Raw genomic sequence first — 16,813 nt, forward strand, 5'->3', positions numbered from 1 at the left:
GTGTCAACGCTGTCCTGCCTGCGTCCGATACATGTATCATATGGATGACATCCGGTGGTGGGCTGGTTCGTGTTATACATATTGCTTCCTGAGCTCCCTGTTGTGTGTACCACACGGTTCGACTACAACCCCTGATTTCGATGAGATGTTCGTCTCGTGCGGGATAACATGATGAATGTCGAACGCATTCAGAATGAGCAGGCTAGTCGGTAAACCGGTAATGTGCTGCTCTGCTATGCACGTGTTACATCCTCAAGTCCACTCAGGATGAAGGGGGCTTGATGCCCTCTCGTGACGTCCAATCGAGCCAAGAGCCCTGGTAGTTGAAGATGCTGCAGAGGGAGTGAGTTCAGCTCGATGACTGATCGCAGGGAACAACGCATACTTCGTATAGCCGTTCCGCTTTGCTAGGTCGCATGCGGTCGCGCTCCGCTTGCCACTACGGCAGTAAAATACAACCTCCTGATCATGCCTCGGCTTCTCAAACCCGAACTTCTGCTTGAAGGTTGCCGCATCCAGGTGGAGAGAGTTGGGGATGCCGGACAGCGGGAGGTTCACCGACGAAGGGATAGAACCCTGAAGTACCTCATCTGGCTCCCGAACATCAATCAAGTACTTGTCCTGAACAACTGAATTATGAGCTCAGGAAGGTGATGGGAATGAACAAACCCTACCGGACTGGGTTGCTGGGTCTTCGGCTTGAGTTCCTCGTACGAGAGTATCCGGGCGTCCCAGTCTCGGCGCAAATCATCCTGGGCATCAAGCTGCTTCTTCAGCTCGGACTTGGGCTTCGTCGAGTTGAAGCGCACAACGGGGGCCAGGCGAGGAAGGGCGACCCTCGCGCTCAACGCGGGGCTTGAGCGTGCGAGGCCCATGGCCGCGGTTCGTGAGAGCGCAACTCGAAACATGGCGAAATTTTATGGGAATGACAGGAACACAGGAATGGATATGAGGAGATGCGCAAGAGGACAGGCCGATGGGCAGCGAGCGGCCTGGTTAGAGAGCGGCGGCGTGGATTCCGAATTCTGTCACCACCATCGCCCGCACATGGCGTCACGGAGACACGGTCAGGTGACCGAGGGCCGGTGGCCCGGGTCCTGCACAGGTGCTCCTGGGGGCTCCGGCGGCCGCGCGATCTCACGATTGGCCAGCGCACAATTGCCTCACAGCACGCAGTGCAGTCACGCCCTCCCGTCCTTCCCTCTCCTCCCAGCCTCTCTGCTCTCTCCCTTTACATGCCACTCCACCCCCCGTCCTTCTAGCCTGCCCGCCCTCGATAATCGGTGCGATTTTCGCTTTGCTCTGCATGCGCCGGGACGAGTGGGAGCGCAGCCTCACGAAGCTCGTCCCGAATTCTGCTGACACTCACTACCGTAGGCGTTGACTCGCTGCTGCGAACATCGGCCGCCGAACACGTTCACACAGCTGTCCTCAGCTTGACTCTCGTTGTTGGCACTCATTTCAGCATACGCTGTCCTCCGCGCACATCTCACCCATCTTGCATCTCACAGTTTGGTGTGCGCGTTCAGCTTTCAGCTACGTCAGTGCTCTGGAATGCCAGAATGCACATATGGAGGTAGGCCATCAGATCTTAGTGTTTGGCTCACTCGGGCAGAGGAGGTGCGAGCGTCGTTCTCCGAATCCTCCCCTGCCCGCCAATCATCTAGTCCCTCTTTGTCAATGCTCGTCAAACAGTGTCAGACGCTGGCGGCTCAGAGATGCTCTCTATCGTAGACGTTTGCACGTCTCCGCCTACAAGTGGTGGTTATCAACCTCACTAAACTTGCTGTCGCTGCCGACCGCCTCCACCCCGGTTCGTATTGCGAGGACTAGAGTTACCGGGCAATCTGGCCGTACTCACTGCCCGTCGATGTCTCACCGTCCGGCGTCTTTGCCGGCGCACTGCCCGCGAATCCTCTGCCACCCAAGCCTTTGTGTCTGTTTGTCCCTCTCGGAAATCGCCGCGTGCACGTGCTGGGCTGCCATCTAGGGCGTCGCAGTGGCGACACTTGGTCGTTCATCGAGGACTCTTGCAATCATGGACATGCCAATGACTTCCACCGCCTCTGCATCCATGGTGTCGTCCACCTCCGGCTCGATGAACATGGACGACATGATGATGGTTCCCTACCTTCACTTCACCGGAGGTGATAACCTCTTCTTCAAGACGTTGACCCCTTCCTCGCATGGCGCGATAGTTGGTGCCTGCATTGTCCTTGTAGCCTTCGCTATCTGCGAGCGTTGGTTTGCTTCTGTACGCAGTTGCCTGACTGTTCACTGGCGTCAGAGGTAGTAGATGTTGTCAACGCATCGTATCATTGGTACTGATCTCGCTGAGCAGAGCCCTCGCTATCGCAGCAAACAGGACAACAGCCCTGAGAGGTCCACCACCTCGACGCCTACGAAGAACGAGGACGCTTGCTGCGATGTGGAGGAGGTCAACATCGACAGTCTATCGGTCAAGCACAGCAGGCACTCATTCGCCTTCGCCGTGCCTCCCGCAACATTGAGCCCTTCATCCTATCGCACGATCTTCCCCGTGGCGCTCTCTACGCCCTCCAGGCGTTCCTGGCCTATACGCTTATGCTAGCTGTCATGTGCGTCAGGTTGCATGTTGCGTTTTGATGGCGCCCCATGTTGGCCCCATGCATTCGTTCCCGAGTCGAGCGCGCATGCTGATGATGACTTGGTCATTTTACTTATTCTTGCAGGACGTTCCAGGCGGCGTACATCATCTCGATCATCGTTGGGTTGGGTGTGGGCGAAGTCTTCTTTGGTAGATTGGGAACTGGTGACAGTGGATGCGTTTCCGTAAGGATTTAGGGACGTTTCTTTGGCTCTAACCGGCTTCAGGCGGAGTCTAAATGTAGTTTAGAGCCGCATTCCAGATCCGTAACACATGTTTAGAAGCCAAGACAGGTATTCTTCACCTGCTACTGGATTCACGGTGGCCTCCCTTGCGTACTGGTATGCCTCGCACTACAAATAAAGGGTGTGTGTGTGTGCAATGGCACAAGGAGCTGTGAGTAATACATTTGTTTCGAGCCATATGTGTCATGGTTGCTGTAAGTATTCGTCCATCGCACGAGGAATGGACCGGATACCCAATACTAGTCAACAATGGAATCAAAGCGAAATCATTGCGAAGACCTCATTGCCAATGCTTCGGCGCAGTGCACGACCAGCGGTGAGCATTACATACAGATTTCGAGCGCAGGCGGTTGCATGACCAGTGGTGGGATCGGCGGTGGCAGTGGCGAAAGGGTGTAGCCAACTTGTTTGCGCTCGGCCAGGGTGCTGTGTCTGACAGAAATTGCTAACCATAGAGTCACAGGCTGTGACGAGCTCACTGACAATATTTCAGTTCTTTGAATATGACATGCCCGGCCGTGGTGACCTGTTCAACTTGTTGCTCATTGGACGGTGTCACTGTGAGTCGTCCCTTCTCGACTAACTTACATGGCAGCTAACTGCCGACTCGTGTCGCTTTTCAGCCACATGGAACACACGTAGTGGCTAGATGATTCAGTAGTACCGAGAGTTCATGAACATTCGCGAACTTGGGCGCAGCTCAAGTGACTTGGGCCGAAGCCCGAGCTCGCGCGCCGGCGCGTTGAACTTGAAGCTCTCGCACCCAACGGCTACTTGAATGAATCGAGCTCACCCGGCTTACTACACAGAGAATGAGACAACCATGATGATTCCTTGATAACTTCGCCATTTTGAGGCATCTGCAAATAAGAGTTTGATACACATACGCAAAAACGAAGCACAGTAAGTACCGGGATCGCAAGGGTAGCATAAGCGCCCGCATACATCGCGCGAGCGCCCAATGCTCACTGTGCTCGTAGATCCGTCGTTTGTTCCTCTTTTATGTTTCTTTTCTCTCGTCTTACTCATCCTCGACTCGACTCTACTCCTTTCTATTCCACTATAAACTGTACTCAGAGTGGCACCAGAGTCATTACCGGTGCCAAGTACTAGGCTCACCACTCACCTACTTTGTTCGTTGACTCATGACCGTACGGTATCGTAGTGGCTCACGTCTCGAATAGTCGCGGTATACATAAGCACTATACGTCTTGAGAGCTTGAGGCCCAAGCAATGATACGACGACTTTCGCCGTGACTCACTCGCCGCCCGTCCGAGTATCGCCCACCTTCTCGTGTATACCCGCTTCGACGGCGGCGGCCGCCCGCTCAGACTCACCCGCAACATCGCTCGCGTCGCCGAACCCGGCTACCTCACAATCCACCATGGCCCAGTACCCATATCGTGGACAACGACTGACCAGAAACGGCAATCCGGCAAATGCCGACACCCGGTGAAGCCTCCCAAACCGACTCTAAAGGCTCCATCAAGCAAGGGGGTTTGGACCCCCTTGCTTGATCGTCGTGGTTAGAGCTGCGTTCACGATGTTTCAGAGGTAGACATTGCGCGCCTGTGGCAAAACATCTCTCCCACTATCTCGATCTCAACGCTGCTGCCGGCATCACGGCCGCCTTTCCTATTGCAGTCGTCGGACTTCAGTGTATTCATGCTCAACCTGCTTACGGCGGGGCTCACGGGCGCTTCTTCCAACTGATTTGAGGTTTGGAGCCATCAAAACGCATCTAAATCCTTACGGAAACGCATCCAGTCATCTGCTTCATTGAGATGTGGAACGGTGACACCGTCGGTCGGCTTATGTTCGTGTTGACACCACACCGACTCCAAATTCTGGACAGGAAGTCTCTTTCTATAAGCCTGGTTCCCATTGGTTTCGTTTTGTACCGATACTTGTGACGACGTGCCATTTTCGTTGGCCCAACGACTACAACCAGTTGCCCCTTCCGTTGCCAAGCGGCCGTAATCGATAATTGCGGCGGTCGCGCGTAAGTCGATTACCCATCTTCCACCTGCCGGGAGTGATGGTGCCGGTCCTGCCGTGTGTCGACGTCCTAAAGTGAGCTTGCCTGGAGATCCTCGTACTCCCTCATAATAACGGGAGACATTGACACGGCGAAGCGCAGTCGCACTTAGACGTTGGCCAAACTGCCGAGTCGTTTGCCAAGTGCTGGAACGCGGCGTGCGGCAACACGAACCAGCCGGGCACAATATGGTCGTGACCCGCCAAGATTGCGTCCAAGCATGCGCAAATAGAGGAGAGAAAACTCTTTCACCGCGCAAGCTGTATCTACCGTAGACTACATAAATTCCGCATCCTCCTCGAGACCAGGCCCCAGTTCACTGCGAACGCCCCGTTCCTCGAGCCCCCCTAGCTTGACAATACGTTAGGATCACCGCTCAATTGAGAAGACATGCGTTTCGCTAGTGTTGCATTCCTCGCCGGCATGGTGTCCGCCGTGTCGGCACACTTCCACCTGCAGTACCCTGGCCCTCGGGGACCGTTTGTGGAGGAGTCTGAGCCGACCTTCTGCGGTCGGTTGACACACGCCTAATCGAATTTCTTCGCGTTCTGACATCGTGGTCGTAGATAATTATGGCGACGTCACGACGAACCGTACGGCCTTCCCGCTCAACAATGGGCACTACTACATCACGACGGAGCACCCAACCTGGACGCGTAAGACTTCGTTCAATATTCTCCCTCGCACGTCGCTCACTCCCCCTTCTAGTCGGCATCATCATCTCCACCGTTGCGAATCCGAACAACTTCGCTAACTTCACGGACTCGAGCGGCAAGTACCAGATGGCCGTGAACTACTTCGAGACCTCCGGCGAGGGCCCCTTCTGCGCGCCGCTCAACATCAGCGCGGCGAATATCGACGGCGTCAAGGACGGCTCGAACGTGACGGTTCAGTTCATCTTCGACGGCGGCGACGGCGCGCTGTACCAGGTACATTCGGTGCCCTTTCTTTGCATGCAATGGACACTAAGATGTTTTGCGTAGTGCGCGGACCTCACCCTCTCGGAGAGCCTGACCTCCATCCCGTCGAGTGTATCCTGCTCGAACGCGACGTCGAACGCTGGCGTGACCTACTTCAGCGCTGGTGTCACACCGACTCTCAGCGCGACGGCTACGAGCTCCGGCGCGAGCTCGACAAGCACATCGAGCGCGGCCGATGCGAAGGCCATCGTCGGTGTCTGGGGGCTTTTGTTGAGCGTGTTCGGTGGTCTGCTGGCTTTGGCGTAGTGGATTTTGAGCTTGATACACAATTTTGTGATGACGCGTTCCGCAATATGGATTGGATGGATCAATGACTCGCTGGTCCCTTTTGGATGTGCCGGTGTCATGAGCGAGTCGATGAAAAGCTAACATGCGTGCGTATACAGTACGCTGGTCAAAATTCCGATACCAATTACGCTACGCACCTCGTAAGTTAGGATAACTCACTACCCATGGTGTTCGCGCGACTCCATGTCATTTCGATGGGACACAGTGTTGCATGTGAAGTCCTTAAGCTTCACGATGGTGTGACAAGGACAGGAAGGTGATCGGCGGTCAGCGCCCCGTCTGTTCATAGCCGTTGTTAATATGCCCCAACCTGTATTGGGCTACTTGTGGTCCTGTGCACAGGCTCTCATAAACGGTGTCGGCGAATGAAATCGAAGACTGGTGATACTACTCACCATTGAACCCGACATAAAGGCACTCACTTCAAGTCCGTGCCTTGTTCCTCGATGTCACCCTTCGCGTCGTCATGCTCTACCACACGTAGAGCTTACCAGCCACCTGCACATCCCGCTCCTCGTCGTCTGGCGGAATCACAGTTTGCAGCCCGAAGATGCGCCTCACGCGACAGTGAGCTTTTAGATTGCTCAACTACATAGCATATGCATACCTTCTCGCCGCTTCAAGTGCGAAGTCTTCGAGAGCTGCCATCTGCCGGGAGCTTTTTCGTTTGAGTATAAGAAGTTGAGCGGAACTTCTGCCGTACGCCAGGTTCTTCACAAGAAGTTCGAGTCAGTCGTCCTGGTACAGTATGCATGTTATCTTGTGCAAGCATCCGCAAGGCAGAGGACGAACGAGCGCTCGTTTGGAACCTGGTGGCTGACCGATCTCGGCATCAGCCGACGTCGCGCACAATTGCCTCACCCTTTGAGGCGACGCGCGCATCCCGCCTTCCGCTCTTCTTCTCCCAAACTACAGCTCGGCCACCAACTTCATTCATTTTTACTTGCTTCGCTGGCCATGTGTATGATTGTCTCTCCGCTTTCTGTATGCCCCGAGATGAGTGGGAGCGCAGCCTCACGAAGCTCCTTTCGACCACTTCTCTGAGTCAGGACCTCGACCAACTGTGCCAATCGCATTTGCGCACACCGCTTGGTGCTTGATCTTGAATGGCTTATTATCTGTGCACGCTTTCAATTTACCTGCGCGGTTCTGTGTCACAGCAAGATCAGAGTCTAGCACCTTACATGCGATAACCGCGTCTACGTCTGAATCCTGATAGGGATGCTGTAATGCCCTCATTAAGGTAAGCCATCGGTATGACGCGGACGATCTTGACTTAGTGGGGCAGAGGAGGTGCGAGCGCCGTTCTCTGAATCCACCTCTGCCCACCAATTGTCTAGCTCGCTTTTGTCAATATCATGAAACCCGCACCAGCCGCTATCATCCCACTCGGCGCCTCAATCACGGGCTGTTCGTTGCAGATCCGCTTCTACTCGTCAAGGTGCCGTGTATCGTGTACTTGTTCTTCCTTGTACGCTCCTCTCGTGGCGGCATTCACAACCTGCCGCTTCCGCTGCCGTGCCTCCGCAGCATCCAGCCGTTGCAATCCGAAGCCGGTCGTCCTCTTCGCCCTGGAAAGGACTTTTTGTAAGTGTACACTGCTTCCATCGTCTTTCTGGGGATATCCATGCTCATGCCCTCAGGGTCGGTACGGTTGTCTGGTCTCTGTTCGCCCAGTTCTATCCTCTGAGTCTGCAAGCCCGACTCTTCGGAAGTCCCCGTCGGCACGTGACCCGCCATCGTCTAAGTTACTTAGGGCGCAGCCACTAGCGATTCCCCTCAATCACTTCACCGACAAGTCTAGCGACCATGGATATGTCCATGTCCATGTCAATGTCCTCCACCGCCTCAGCCTCCATGGCGTCGTCCACCTCCGGTTCGATGAATATGGACGACATGATGATGATGGTCCCTTACCTTCACTTCACTGGGGGTGACAACCTCTTCTTCAAGACATTGACCCCTTCGTCGCACGGCGCAATCGCTGGGGCTTGTATCATCCTTGTAGCATTTGCCGTTGTCGAACGGTGGTTTGCTTCTGTGCGCAGCCGTCTGACTGTGCACTGGCGGAAGAGGTAGTGCACAGTGCATTCTACTGATCCAATGCGTACTCATTATGCGCGCAGAGCTCTCGCTCTCGCGGCAAACAGGGAGAACGGCGGGAGGTCCGCTACGTCAACGCCTACGAAGGACGAGGATGCTTGCTGCGACGTCGAGGAAGTCAGCGCCAACGGCTCATCGGACAAGTACACTGGGCCTACGTCTGCCATTCGCCGTGCCTGTCGCACCATCGAGCCCTTCATCCTATCGCACGATCTCCCCCGCGGCGCTCTCTACGCCCTTCAGGCGTTCCTGGCCTACACACTCATGCTAGCCGTCATGTACGTGGTGCTGCATTATGCGCTGATGGCGCTCCGCGCATCCGTTCCCGAGTCGAGCGCGTCCGCTGACGAGCTATCCGTTCCATTCCCACAGGACGTTTCAGGCGGCCTACATCATTTCAATCATCGTCGGCCTGGGTCTAGGCGAAGTGGTTTTTGGCAGATTGGGGACGGGCGACAGCCACCTGCTTCACTGAGTGGGACCGGCGATATTTCCGAACAACGTTCCTGAACACGAGATCCCGCACTCTACTCCCTCCCGAGTCCACCTTCTCCTCACATGCTCCCACTTGCTTGCTCGTTCCAATGGTGTGCCAATGTCCTTGACGAAATTATCGCGATTGTTTATAGAACGAAATGATTTGACCCGGCGCTATCTTTTCAGAACAACCCAATGTTTCCAACTCGCGTGTCTCAAAATGCCCCCGCGAACTAGGTCCACGACAATGCTAGGTTCAGATGTGTCCTACTCCTTGGACAGGGACGGCATGTACATTCACTAATGCAACAGTCCGAAATGGCATCGTGTACCGCGGAAACCAGATAAGACGACAGGCGTCCAAATGCTGGCAAGCAGACGAGAAAGAAATCTTTCACCATCGAGTGGTGGCTGAGCGCTGGGGATGTGGCGTAGACTCTATAAACGCTGCGTCTCCTGCTCGGTTCCATTCACTGCGAACGTCCTCGCGTCTGCAGCTCCCTAGCTCTGCCTTCCGTGACGTTCACCGCTTTGCAGGAAGCCAACATGCGTTTCGCCACTGCCGCAGTGCTCAGCGCGCTCGTGTCCGCTGTGTCAGCACACTTCCATCTACAGTATCCTAGCCCTAGAGGACCGTTCAACATGCAAAACGAGCTGACCTTCTGCGGTGAGTACGTGCGTTGCAATCCGTTTTCCGCGTACTGATTTTTTGCCTGCAGACGCTTATGGTCAGGTCACGACGAATCGCACAGTCTTCCCGCTCAGCAATGGGTACTACTTGCTAACATCGGAGCATCCGCTCTGGACACGTGGGTTCTAGGTCTCTGTACTTCGCTTCCATGCTTCTCACACCGCTCTTTCGCCGCGGCAGTTGGCGTCATTATCTCCACCGTCCCGGACCCCGACAATTTCGCCAACTTCACGGACTCGCAGGGCAACGACCAGATGGCCGTCAACTACTTTGAGACGTCCGGCGAGGGCGCGTTCTGTGCGCCGATCGACATCGGCGCGGCGAACATCGCTGGCGTGCAGGACGGCTCGAACGTCACGATCCAGTTCATCTTCGACGGTGGTGACGGCGAGCTCTACCAGGTACGTCGGCGCCTCTTCGTGTCCACGGTGGGCACCGACTGATGCGTGGCGCGCACACAGTGTGCGGACCTCACACTTTCGGCGAACATGACCTCCATTCCGTCCGATGTGTCGTGCACGAACGCGACGTCGAATGCTGGCGTGACTTACTTTAGCTCCGGCGTGGCCCCGCCGACGATCACCGCGACGGGGACAAGCTCTAGCGCGACCTCGACCAGCACGTCGAGCGCGGCTGATGCGAAGTCCGTCGTTGGTGTTTCTGGGATCCTGTTAAGCGTGCTCGGTGGTATGCTGGCTTTGGCGTGATGCCAGTGTGCGTGGCATCAGGATAGTAAAATGGGATAGATGTACAGTAATGACGCTTGCTTTGCGTCCGCGACAATGATGGGATTGTTGAATCAGTGGCTGCCTCTTGGCTGGACGGAGGGTGTAAGTAGACGTGTTTTTGTCAGTACTCAGCCATCAACTTCGCAACTCTTCTCGGATACAATACACAATACACAATACATGCTAGGCACAGAAATATATTGAGCTCAGAGGGCCTGTGGTGCTCTAGAGTCGAAGCCGATGTAAGTGGACTTGCGGCCCATGGCTATGGTCCCGCGAGGTCGCGACGTTCTATTCATAGACGGAAGCACGCACGTGACCGCGACGGGTGCCTGGTGCTTCGGTGACGGACCGAAGGCCGACAGGGGGAGCATGTGAAAAGGCGATGGCCGCGAGGATGGCGGGGCGATGGCCGTCAGCAAGATGACACGGCGAGGACACCCCGGGAGTGGCCCGGGAGTCGACCCGCCCAGTGGCCGCCTCGCTGCGTGGCTTGCGGCGCTCTGTCTCAGTCTGTCGCTGCGGTCGACCCCGCTGACGCATCCTGTCTTCCCGTCCGCAGGCTGCGCATGTCCCAAATGGCGGCCTACGTCCGGGTGCGTGGGGACGACCGTGCTGCGTGTCTTGGTCGGTCTGCTGGTCCCCTGCGGAACTGGCTGCGTCGGTAGGCCCCAGGACGTGTACTGGCCACCGCGAGCAGCTCGATGACTATGAAACATAGTGTGTCACTACTAGGTTGTCGGTGAGTAAGCCACAGGAGAGTCATCAAGCCACATTCTGACGGGTGAGACAGGAGCCGGGGAGTCAGAGCCTCGGAGGCTCTGCCGCGGGCGAGCGTAATCGCAGCCCGTAAATGTCTTGTCGTCGGACTCGATCGATCGGGGCAGTTCCCTTCGCCTTCCTTCATCCGCCCGCAGGCCGATTTCACGCGCACGCGCGCCCGCCGGCCAGATTGCACAGATTTATGAATGCTTCGCCGCACCGCCATACAATATATTGCCCCCCTCCCGTCGACGTCCGTATCGTTCAGATCCACTTCCCTTGTCGCGCAAGATAAGCTTTAGCTTGCCTCGCTGCCGCCTGCCTGTCCGAGCACTGGACAGCATCGCCTCCACGCCCCTAAGTACCCTGGTCTTCTCCGGTACCGCGTCCCTCCCCCGGCGCGGATCCAACGCTCTCCAGGGTTAACGTTCTCTTGGTCGGGTGGTTCCCGTGTACGCCGAATTCAACCTCGACTCGCTCCCGGCCGCTCTATTGCCTCGTTATTAGTGGCCCAGCCATAAAGGGATGTGGCCTCCGCTCGGACGACAGAACTCGGACGGCGCATGGGAAGTCGTGGACTCGAAGAGCGTCGAGCCTGTGTGTGTCTACGACGACCCTGATGGTAAGTGGCCCCCGCCTCCTCCCGCGCGAAGTGAGCTCACGCGGGACGGCGCCGGCAGATCTCCCCATTATGCGGGTGGCCTCGGAGAACGTGAACGTGTCGTGCACGTACGACGTCCGGCGGCCGCACCCGGACGACAAGGCACGCAGCCCCGTCACCGCAGCGCTCCTCACCGCACGCGGCCGCCTCCTGCGCGAGGCTGCGCGCGCGGGCTATAACATCCTGCTCGTCGAAGGGTAAGCAAAGTGCCCCTCCACCATAGGCACGTGGCTCACCGTGTCCGTCTCCATAGATGGTCCGTGACCCTCCAACGCAGATCCGCCATCCACACCGCGCAGAGCCACCCGCACGCCCCCGCCTTCCGGCTCTCCGTGCACTACACCGGGCGGCCCGCCTTCGTGGGCGGCACGGACCCGGGCACGCGGCCGCCCCCGCCGTTCTTCGGTATGCTCCAGGACTGGGGCGCGCACCTCGAGCGTGTGTACTTCAGCGCGGTGCCCCCCGACGACGCCCGGGGGAAGGAGCATAGGGAGCGGTCGGTGTCGCGCTCGGCGTCGGCAACGTCGCGGGTGTCGCGGGTGTCACGCATGCTGAGGTCGCCGTCGCCACCGCGGTCCGCGTCGCCCAGGGACGCGAAGAGGCCCGCGAATAGGAAGAGAGTCGTGCAGGCGTGGAGGCGGGGGCTCTCCGGTGTGTTGAGGATCATCCGTCTCTGAGGATGAGAGGTGCCAGCGAGGGCACCCCAGCGGTGGGTAAGCCATCGGCTGGACGTCTGGTGCTGGTTCGTCCCTAGGTCTGTTTCAAAGTTCAATTTCTATTTGCTCATGAATCCGGTCGCTCCTTCCCTCGTAGTCCAAGTCCTGCTCAAGTAAACGCATTGTAATATTAGCATATGTAGTTGTCATTCATCACACTCGTCGATCCTCACGTAGCCAGCCCACCTGCACTAGTACCCGTAGCACTTTCATGTAGCGCACAGTCAATGATAGCACCCTCTGCTCAACCACACATATCATCTAGGATCACTTTCAACCAAGACAGCGTTGTGTGGAGCGAGGATTGGTATACAGCCTTACCGTGGCACACCAAAGTCTACTGAGCCAATGTAGTACAAAATCCACAAGTCGGTACAATGCAAACTCGATTCAAGGACAAAGTTAGATAGCCGACAGACAGGCATGTAACATGGGGCGAGACATGACCGGGCGCGCCGGCGAATCCATCTGGCTTTGAGCGGACTCAATGCATGTAGTCTCTCCTCAAAGCAACGGTGCAGGCCCTTCACGACCGAACGCTCACTCCGCCTTCTCGATCTTGCTCTCCGGACGCATCGCGTACCCCGTCCAGCTCTACATCGCACCATCAGCATCGCCCACCCGATCCCACACCCCACGCACTCACCTCATCATAGATCGCCGGGGCCCCCTTCGCCCCCACCATCTGCAGCGCCAGCCACACCACGCCCGCCGTCATCCCGCTCCCACAGCTCGCCACCACGCCCCTGCGGCCCTCCAGCACCTCCTCGAGGCGCTCCCTGCCCAGCGCCGCCTCGAGCACGCCCAGGATCTGCGTGCTCGTCTTGAGGGTCGTGTACTGCTCCGGGAGCGCCCAGGGGAACGCGCCCGTGGGCGGCTCGAGCTCCGGCGTGCGGGCGCTGGGGGAGTCGAGCTGGGGCGGGTGCGCGGAGAGCGCGGGGGCGGTTTGGGCGGGGGGCACGGGGAGGGAGGTGCGCGGGGCGGGCGTGGGCGCGGGGACGGTGTTGAGGAGGGAGGCGAAGGGGAGGGAGAGGGAGTGGGGGATGTGCCCGCTGGAGAGGCCGGCGCGGGGTTCGGGCGCGGTGCCGAGGTAGCTGGGAGGCGGTGTGAGAAGGGGAGAGCGGCGTGGGGAAGGCTTACCGGTCTTTGGAGCGGGCGTCGAGGACGATGTCGGCGAGGCTGTCGCGCGACGGGTCGAGCGCGGAGTTTGCGACGATCTGTTCGTAGCCTGTTCACACGCATGCTTGGGTCAACAACAGTGAGGGTAAGGGGGGCGGAACGCACTTCTCACGACGCGATCGTCGAGCTTGGGGACGGGGTAGGTGGTGGTGGGCACCGGTTCTGGGTCGCCGTTGTTGGTCGGGGAGCCGTAGGCGATCCAGGCGGGGAGACCACCGTCGAGAATGGAGGAGCGGTGGTGGCCGAAGGCGCGGAACATGTAGAGGGCGCGCGGGGACGAGAATACGCCGTGGGTGTCATAGCTATAGCACGTTGAGTCGGGAAAGAGACGTAGCTGGCCTGTAGACGTACATGACGACGTGCGACTCGGGCGTGATGCCATAGTTTTCTGAACAGGTTCGATCGAGCGCACGCACAGGTCTGAAAGGCGTATCACGCACCACAGGCTTTAGCGAAGACATCTGGGGACGGCATCATGTGCTTGAGCCCGAGAGCGTGCTGGCTTGCGACCTCGTCAAGATCGAGGAGCTGTGCGCCGGGGATGCGCATCTGGAGCCACTCCTGGCGGGGGTTGCGGGGCGAGCTGGGCATGTGCCAGGACGCGTCGAGGACGGAGACGGATCGGGGATCGAGGCCGCGCAGCTGGGCGGGGGTGAGCGTGAGCGGGCACGCATCGCCAAAGACAGAGCCAGACGAGAGCGGGCGGGCGGCGCCGGCGAGGGAGCGGAGGGACGTGCGGGGAGAGAGCAGCGCGCGGGGCAGCATCCTGGCGGGCGAGGGTGGTGGCGGTCGACAGGTCGCGGGGGATGATGACACGGGGGACCCTAACCCCAGGGTGAGACTTGCGCCCCCTGTGCGCGCCGCGTCGTCGGGCGGCGGCCACGCGCTTCTTCTGCACGATGCCGTCTGATCAGAGCACCTGGCTCGTCGCCGTCCCGCACGACGGCGACGCAGACGGCCTCCACCAGGAACTCGCCGCACGGCTCCAGGCGGGCTCCAAGAACGCAACCGCAGCCCTCGCGCCCCTCCCCGTCCCGTCCTTCAAGGTGGGCCCACCCTCTCGCGGTCGCTGCACTCGCTGACCCCCCCTCCACCAGACAGGCACATTAGAGTCCCTCATCAGCCTCTCCGAGGAGCTCCCAAAGACAGACGCTTTCTTCACCGCAACCGTCGCAAAGGCCGTCGACACCCTCCGCAACCTCCTCAACAACGACCCCACAAAGCTCCGCCAGCACGTCCAGGTCAACGAAGAGCCCGTCGATGAATACCTCCTCCGCGGCTGGCACTGGAACGACGGCCGCTATGGCGTGCAGCGCCCGCTTAGGGACATGGTCGACGTCCTGAACAAGGTCCGTCTTGTGTAAGCCGCGCGATTCAGGCGGTGCTGAAGCACACCACAGGAGATGGCTTCAATAGACAACGTCATGAAGGCAAAGCTCAACAGCTACAACCTCGCCAAGGGCTCCCTCGTCCAGATGCAGAGGAAGAAGACGTCTGTCCCACCCCCGTCCTGCATCTCTCCCAGTACCCTTATGCTGACCATCCGCGCAGCGGAAACCTCTCCGTCCGCTCCCTCGCCGACGTCGTCAAGAAGGAGCACTTCATCGGCGACTCCGAGTACATGCAGACTGTCATCGTCGCCGTCCCAAAGTGCGTCCCTCCCGTCCTCCCCGCCCGCCCCGCCGCCGATCGTGGGTGTTGAGTTCGCTTATGGCCAGTGCTCGTGCAGGAACCTCGTCAAGGACTGGAACACCAAGTACGAGCGTCTGACGCCCATGATCGTCCCCCGCTCGTCGACGCCCATCGCCTCCGACGACGAGTACTCGCTTTTCTCGGTGGTCGTCTTCAAGAAGGTGTACGAGGACTTTGTCAACAAGTGCCGCGAGAACAAGTGCGTGGGCTCGCTACTCCTTGAGGACGTCTCTCGCTGACGCCCCGCTAGGTACATCGTCCGCGAGTTTGTCTACTCCGACGAAGCGCTAGACAAGCAGCGCGAAGAGCTCGAGCTCGCAGACTCGACCGAGAAGGAGCTCTGGGTGCGTCTCCTCTTTTCCTCCCAGTTTACATCCTCTCATCCACCGGTGTCGATACACGCGTGCAGACGGAGCTCCTCCAGCTCTCGCGCACCAACTTCTCCGAGGCGTTCCAGCTCCTCGTGCACATCAAGGTCCTCCGCCTCTTCGTCGAGAGCGTCCTCCGGTACGGCCTCCCCGCGACCTACACGGGGTTCGTCATCAAGGTGCGTCTCGTCTTTCTTCTCCCGCCCTATCGCTGAACTCTCGCCGTACCCTTGCAGCCCGAACCGAAGGCGACGAAACGCACGCTCCAGACGCTCCAAGCGCAGCTCGCCTACCTCTCGCGGCGCGCCAACCCCAGCTCCAAGGGCAAGGGCAAGGCGAAGGGCGACGGAGGAGGGGAGACGGGCGACTTTGCGGGCGAGTACCAGACGCTGATGGAGCAGGAGTACTTCGACTTCGTGCTCTTTGAGGTGCCGTGGATCGTTTTGTAGGGAGAGCATAAGAGAGGGAGAGGAATCGCGGTGAAGGCATTGGAGGCGGGTGGTAGCGAGATGGACGACGTCAATGAATATTTCTTCTTATTCTCTTGAGCTGATGCGGTCGAGCGTATCGCGTCGTGGGTGCACCCGAATAAACTCGACAACATCACACGTATGATTTGAAGTCATGCTCTTTGAGGGGCAAGGGGACCACGCTCATTTCGTGCTGTCGCGCGAACTAAGCAGAGCTGTCTCATGGGTATCTTCATTGAGCAGGTCATAGATACACAGTATATGGGCGTGAGCAACGTGAGTACTGAGTAGTGCGGCTGCATGAAACGGACTGAGGATGAGGACGAGGTGGAACGACTTTTGAGTCATGTCTGCAAATGACCAGAAGTGGAAACGAATTCGCTGAATATCATGCCTACACGACGATACATAGCGAGAGACCATGGCGTCGAGGATGAAGGTCCGGAACTTGACGAAAAACAGCCCCGCGGTCGTGCTGCATTAGATTGAATGGGACCGCCCGTCACCGACTTCATGTCAAACAGTATTGAGATGAGCGACGACAGGCGAGGGTCGACGATCTCTTCTAGTGTGCACTACCTGCGGTTCACCGATGTCTGCCAACGTGAGCGCATACCATTAGTGAAGAAAGACCAAAATCCTGGAGGGCGGCAGGAATACTCACGAGCATCTGTAGACAGCGGAGATGGTATGTCAGGCGCGGGGGCTAACAAACAAGTACGCCGTGAGCCCCATCGCCACAAGCCAGAGCGAGAGTACAGAGGGAATGTCGCATTCCCCTGGCACAC

At 58.2% G+C, this 16,813-nt stretch overlaps 9 protein-coding genes across 9 annotated transcripts; 6 read left to right on the forward strand and 3 right to left on the reverse strand.

The window, feature by feature from the left end:
* Positions 1-155: 155 nt before the first annotated feature.
* B0H18DRAFT_199311 (Rhodanese-like protein) lies at positions 156-1,007 on the reverse strand. Its single transcript, XM_048037071.1, has 3 exons — positions 675-1,007; positions 386-621; positions 156-332 (listed from the first exon to the last, which is right to left on the reverse strand). The coding sequence occupies exons 1-3, from the start codon at positions 906-908 to the stop codon at positions 263-265; spliced, it is 540 nt and encodes a 179-aa protein (XP_047900567.1). The 5' UTR covers positions 909-1,007; the 3' UTR covers positions 156-262.
* Positions 1,008-2,038: 1,031 nt separating this feature from the next.
* On the forward strand, positions 2,039-2,590 carry B0H18DRAFT_1113309 (uncharacterized protein; the record flags this gene model as incomplete). The annotated part of the gene is made up of 2 exons (XM_048032924.1): positions 2,039-2,254; positions 2,342-2,590. 2 exons carry the CDS (start codon positions 2,039-2,041, stop codon positions 2,588-2,590), a joined length of 465 nt encoding a protein of 154 aa, XP_047900568.1.
* A 1,057-nt stretch (positions 2,591-3,647) lies between these two features.
* B0H18DRAFT_970828 (uncharacterized protein) lies at positions 3,648-4,638 on the reverse strand. Its single transcript, XM_048043743.1, has 4 exons — positions 4,567-4,638; positions 3,998-4,507; positions 3,783-3,938; positions 3,648-3,731 (listed from the first exon to the last, which is right to left on the reverse strand). Exon 2 carries the CDS (start codon positions 4,216-4,218, stop codon positions 4,015-4,017), a length of 204 nt encoding a protein of 67 aa, XP_047900569.1. The 5' UTR covers positions 4,219-4,507; positions 4,567-4,638; the 3' UTR covers positions 3,648-3,731; positions 3,783-3,938; positions 3,998-4,014.
* A 577-nt stretch (positions 4,639-5,215) lies between these two features.
* B0H18DRAFT_970832 (uncharacterized protein) lies at positions 5,216-6,512 on the forward strand. The gene is made up of 2 exons (XM_048043744.1): positions 5,216-5,839; positions 5,894-6,512. Exons 1-2 carry the CDS (start codon positions 5,483-5,485, stop codon positions 6,134-6,136), a joined length of 600 nt encoding a protein of 199 aa, XP_047900570.1. The 5' UTR covers positions 5,216-5,482; the 3' UTR covers positions 6,137-6,512.
* A 1,225-nt stretch (positions 6,513-7,737) lies between these two features.
* Positions 7,738-8,849, forward strand: B0H18DRAFT_199480 (Ctr copper transporter family-domain-containing protein). Its single transcript, XM_048037073.1, has 4 exons — positions 7,738-7,765; positions 7,822-8,253; positions 8,305-8,559; positions 8,654-8,849. The coding sequence occupies exons 2-4, from the start codon at positions 7,988-7,990 to the stop codon at positions 8,754-8,756; spliced, it is 624 nt and encodes a 207-aa protein (XP_047900571.1). The 5' UTR covers positions 7,738-7,765; positions 7,822-7,987; the 3' UTR covers positions 8,757-8,849.
* A 181-nt stretch (positions 8,850-9,030) lies between these two features.
* Positions 9,031-10,227, forward strand: B0H18DRAFT_199471 (uncharacterized protein). Its single transcript, XM_048037072.1, has 4 exons — positions 9,031-9,425; positions 9,478-9,567; positions 9,630-9,850; positions 9,911-10,227. The coding sequence occupies exons 1-4, from the start codon at positions 9,305-9,307 to the stop codon at positions 10,154-10,156; spliced, it is 678 nt and encodes a 225-aa protein (XP_047900572.1). The 5' UTR covers positions 9,031-9,304; the 3' UTR covers positions 10,157-10,227.
* Positions 10,228-11,246: 1,019 nt separating this feature from the next.
* B0H18DRAFT_970851 (uncharacterized protein) lies at positions 11,247-12,604 on the forward strand. Its single transcript, XM_048043745.1, has 4 exons — positions 11,247-11,561; positions 11,620-11,797; positions 11,854-12,342; positions 12,414-12,604. Exons 1-3 carry the CDS (start codon positions 11,465-11,467, stop codon positions 12,275-12,277), a joined length of 699 nt encoding a protein of 232 aa, XP_047900573.1. The 5' UTR covers positions 11,247-11,464; the 3' UTR covers positions 12,278-12,342; positions 12,414-12,604.
* On the reverse strand, positions 12,582-14,312 carry B0H18DRAFT_1206321 (Rhodanese-like domain-containing protein). Its single transcript, XM_048036168.1, has 6 exons — positions 13,936-14,312; positions 13,843-13,883; positions 13,601-13,793; positions 13,457-13,544; positions 12,963-13,410; positions 12,582-12,910 (listed from the first exon to the last, which is right to left on the reverse strand). Exons 1-6 carry the CDS (start codon positions 14,258-14,260, stop codon positions 12,857-12,859), a joined length of 1,149 nt encoding a protein of 382 aa, XP_047900574.1. The 5' UTR covers positions 14,261-14,312; the 3' UTR covers positions 12,582-12,856.
* Positions 14,313-14,394: 82 nt separating this feature from the next.
* On the forward strand, positions 14,395-16,004 carry B0H18DRAFT_1113314 (ATPase V1 complex subunit C; the record flags this gene model as incomplete). Its single annotated transcript, XM_048032925.1, has 8 exons — positions 14,395-14,541; positions 14,593-14,844; positions 14,896-14,987; positions 15,047-15,145; positions 15,225-15,386; positions 15,438-15,531; positions 15,597-15,734; positions 15,792-16,004. The coding sequence occupies 8 exons, from the start codon at positions 14,395-14,397 to the stop codon at positions 16,002-16,004; spliced, it is 1,197 nt and encodes a 398-aa protein (XP_047900575.1).
* Between the last annotated feature and the right edge of the window lie 809 nt (positions 16,005-16,813).

The sequence above is a fragment of the Fomitopsis serialis genome (assembly GCF_022376445.1).
Source record: "Fomitopsis serialis strain Sig1Antser10 chromosome Unknown B0H18scaffold_2, whole genome shotgun sequence".
NCBI lineage: Eukaryota > Fungi > Basidiomycota > Agaricomycetes > Polyporales > Fomitopsidaceae > Fomitopsis > Fomitopsis serialis.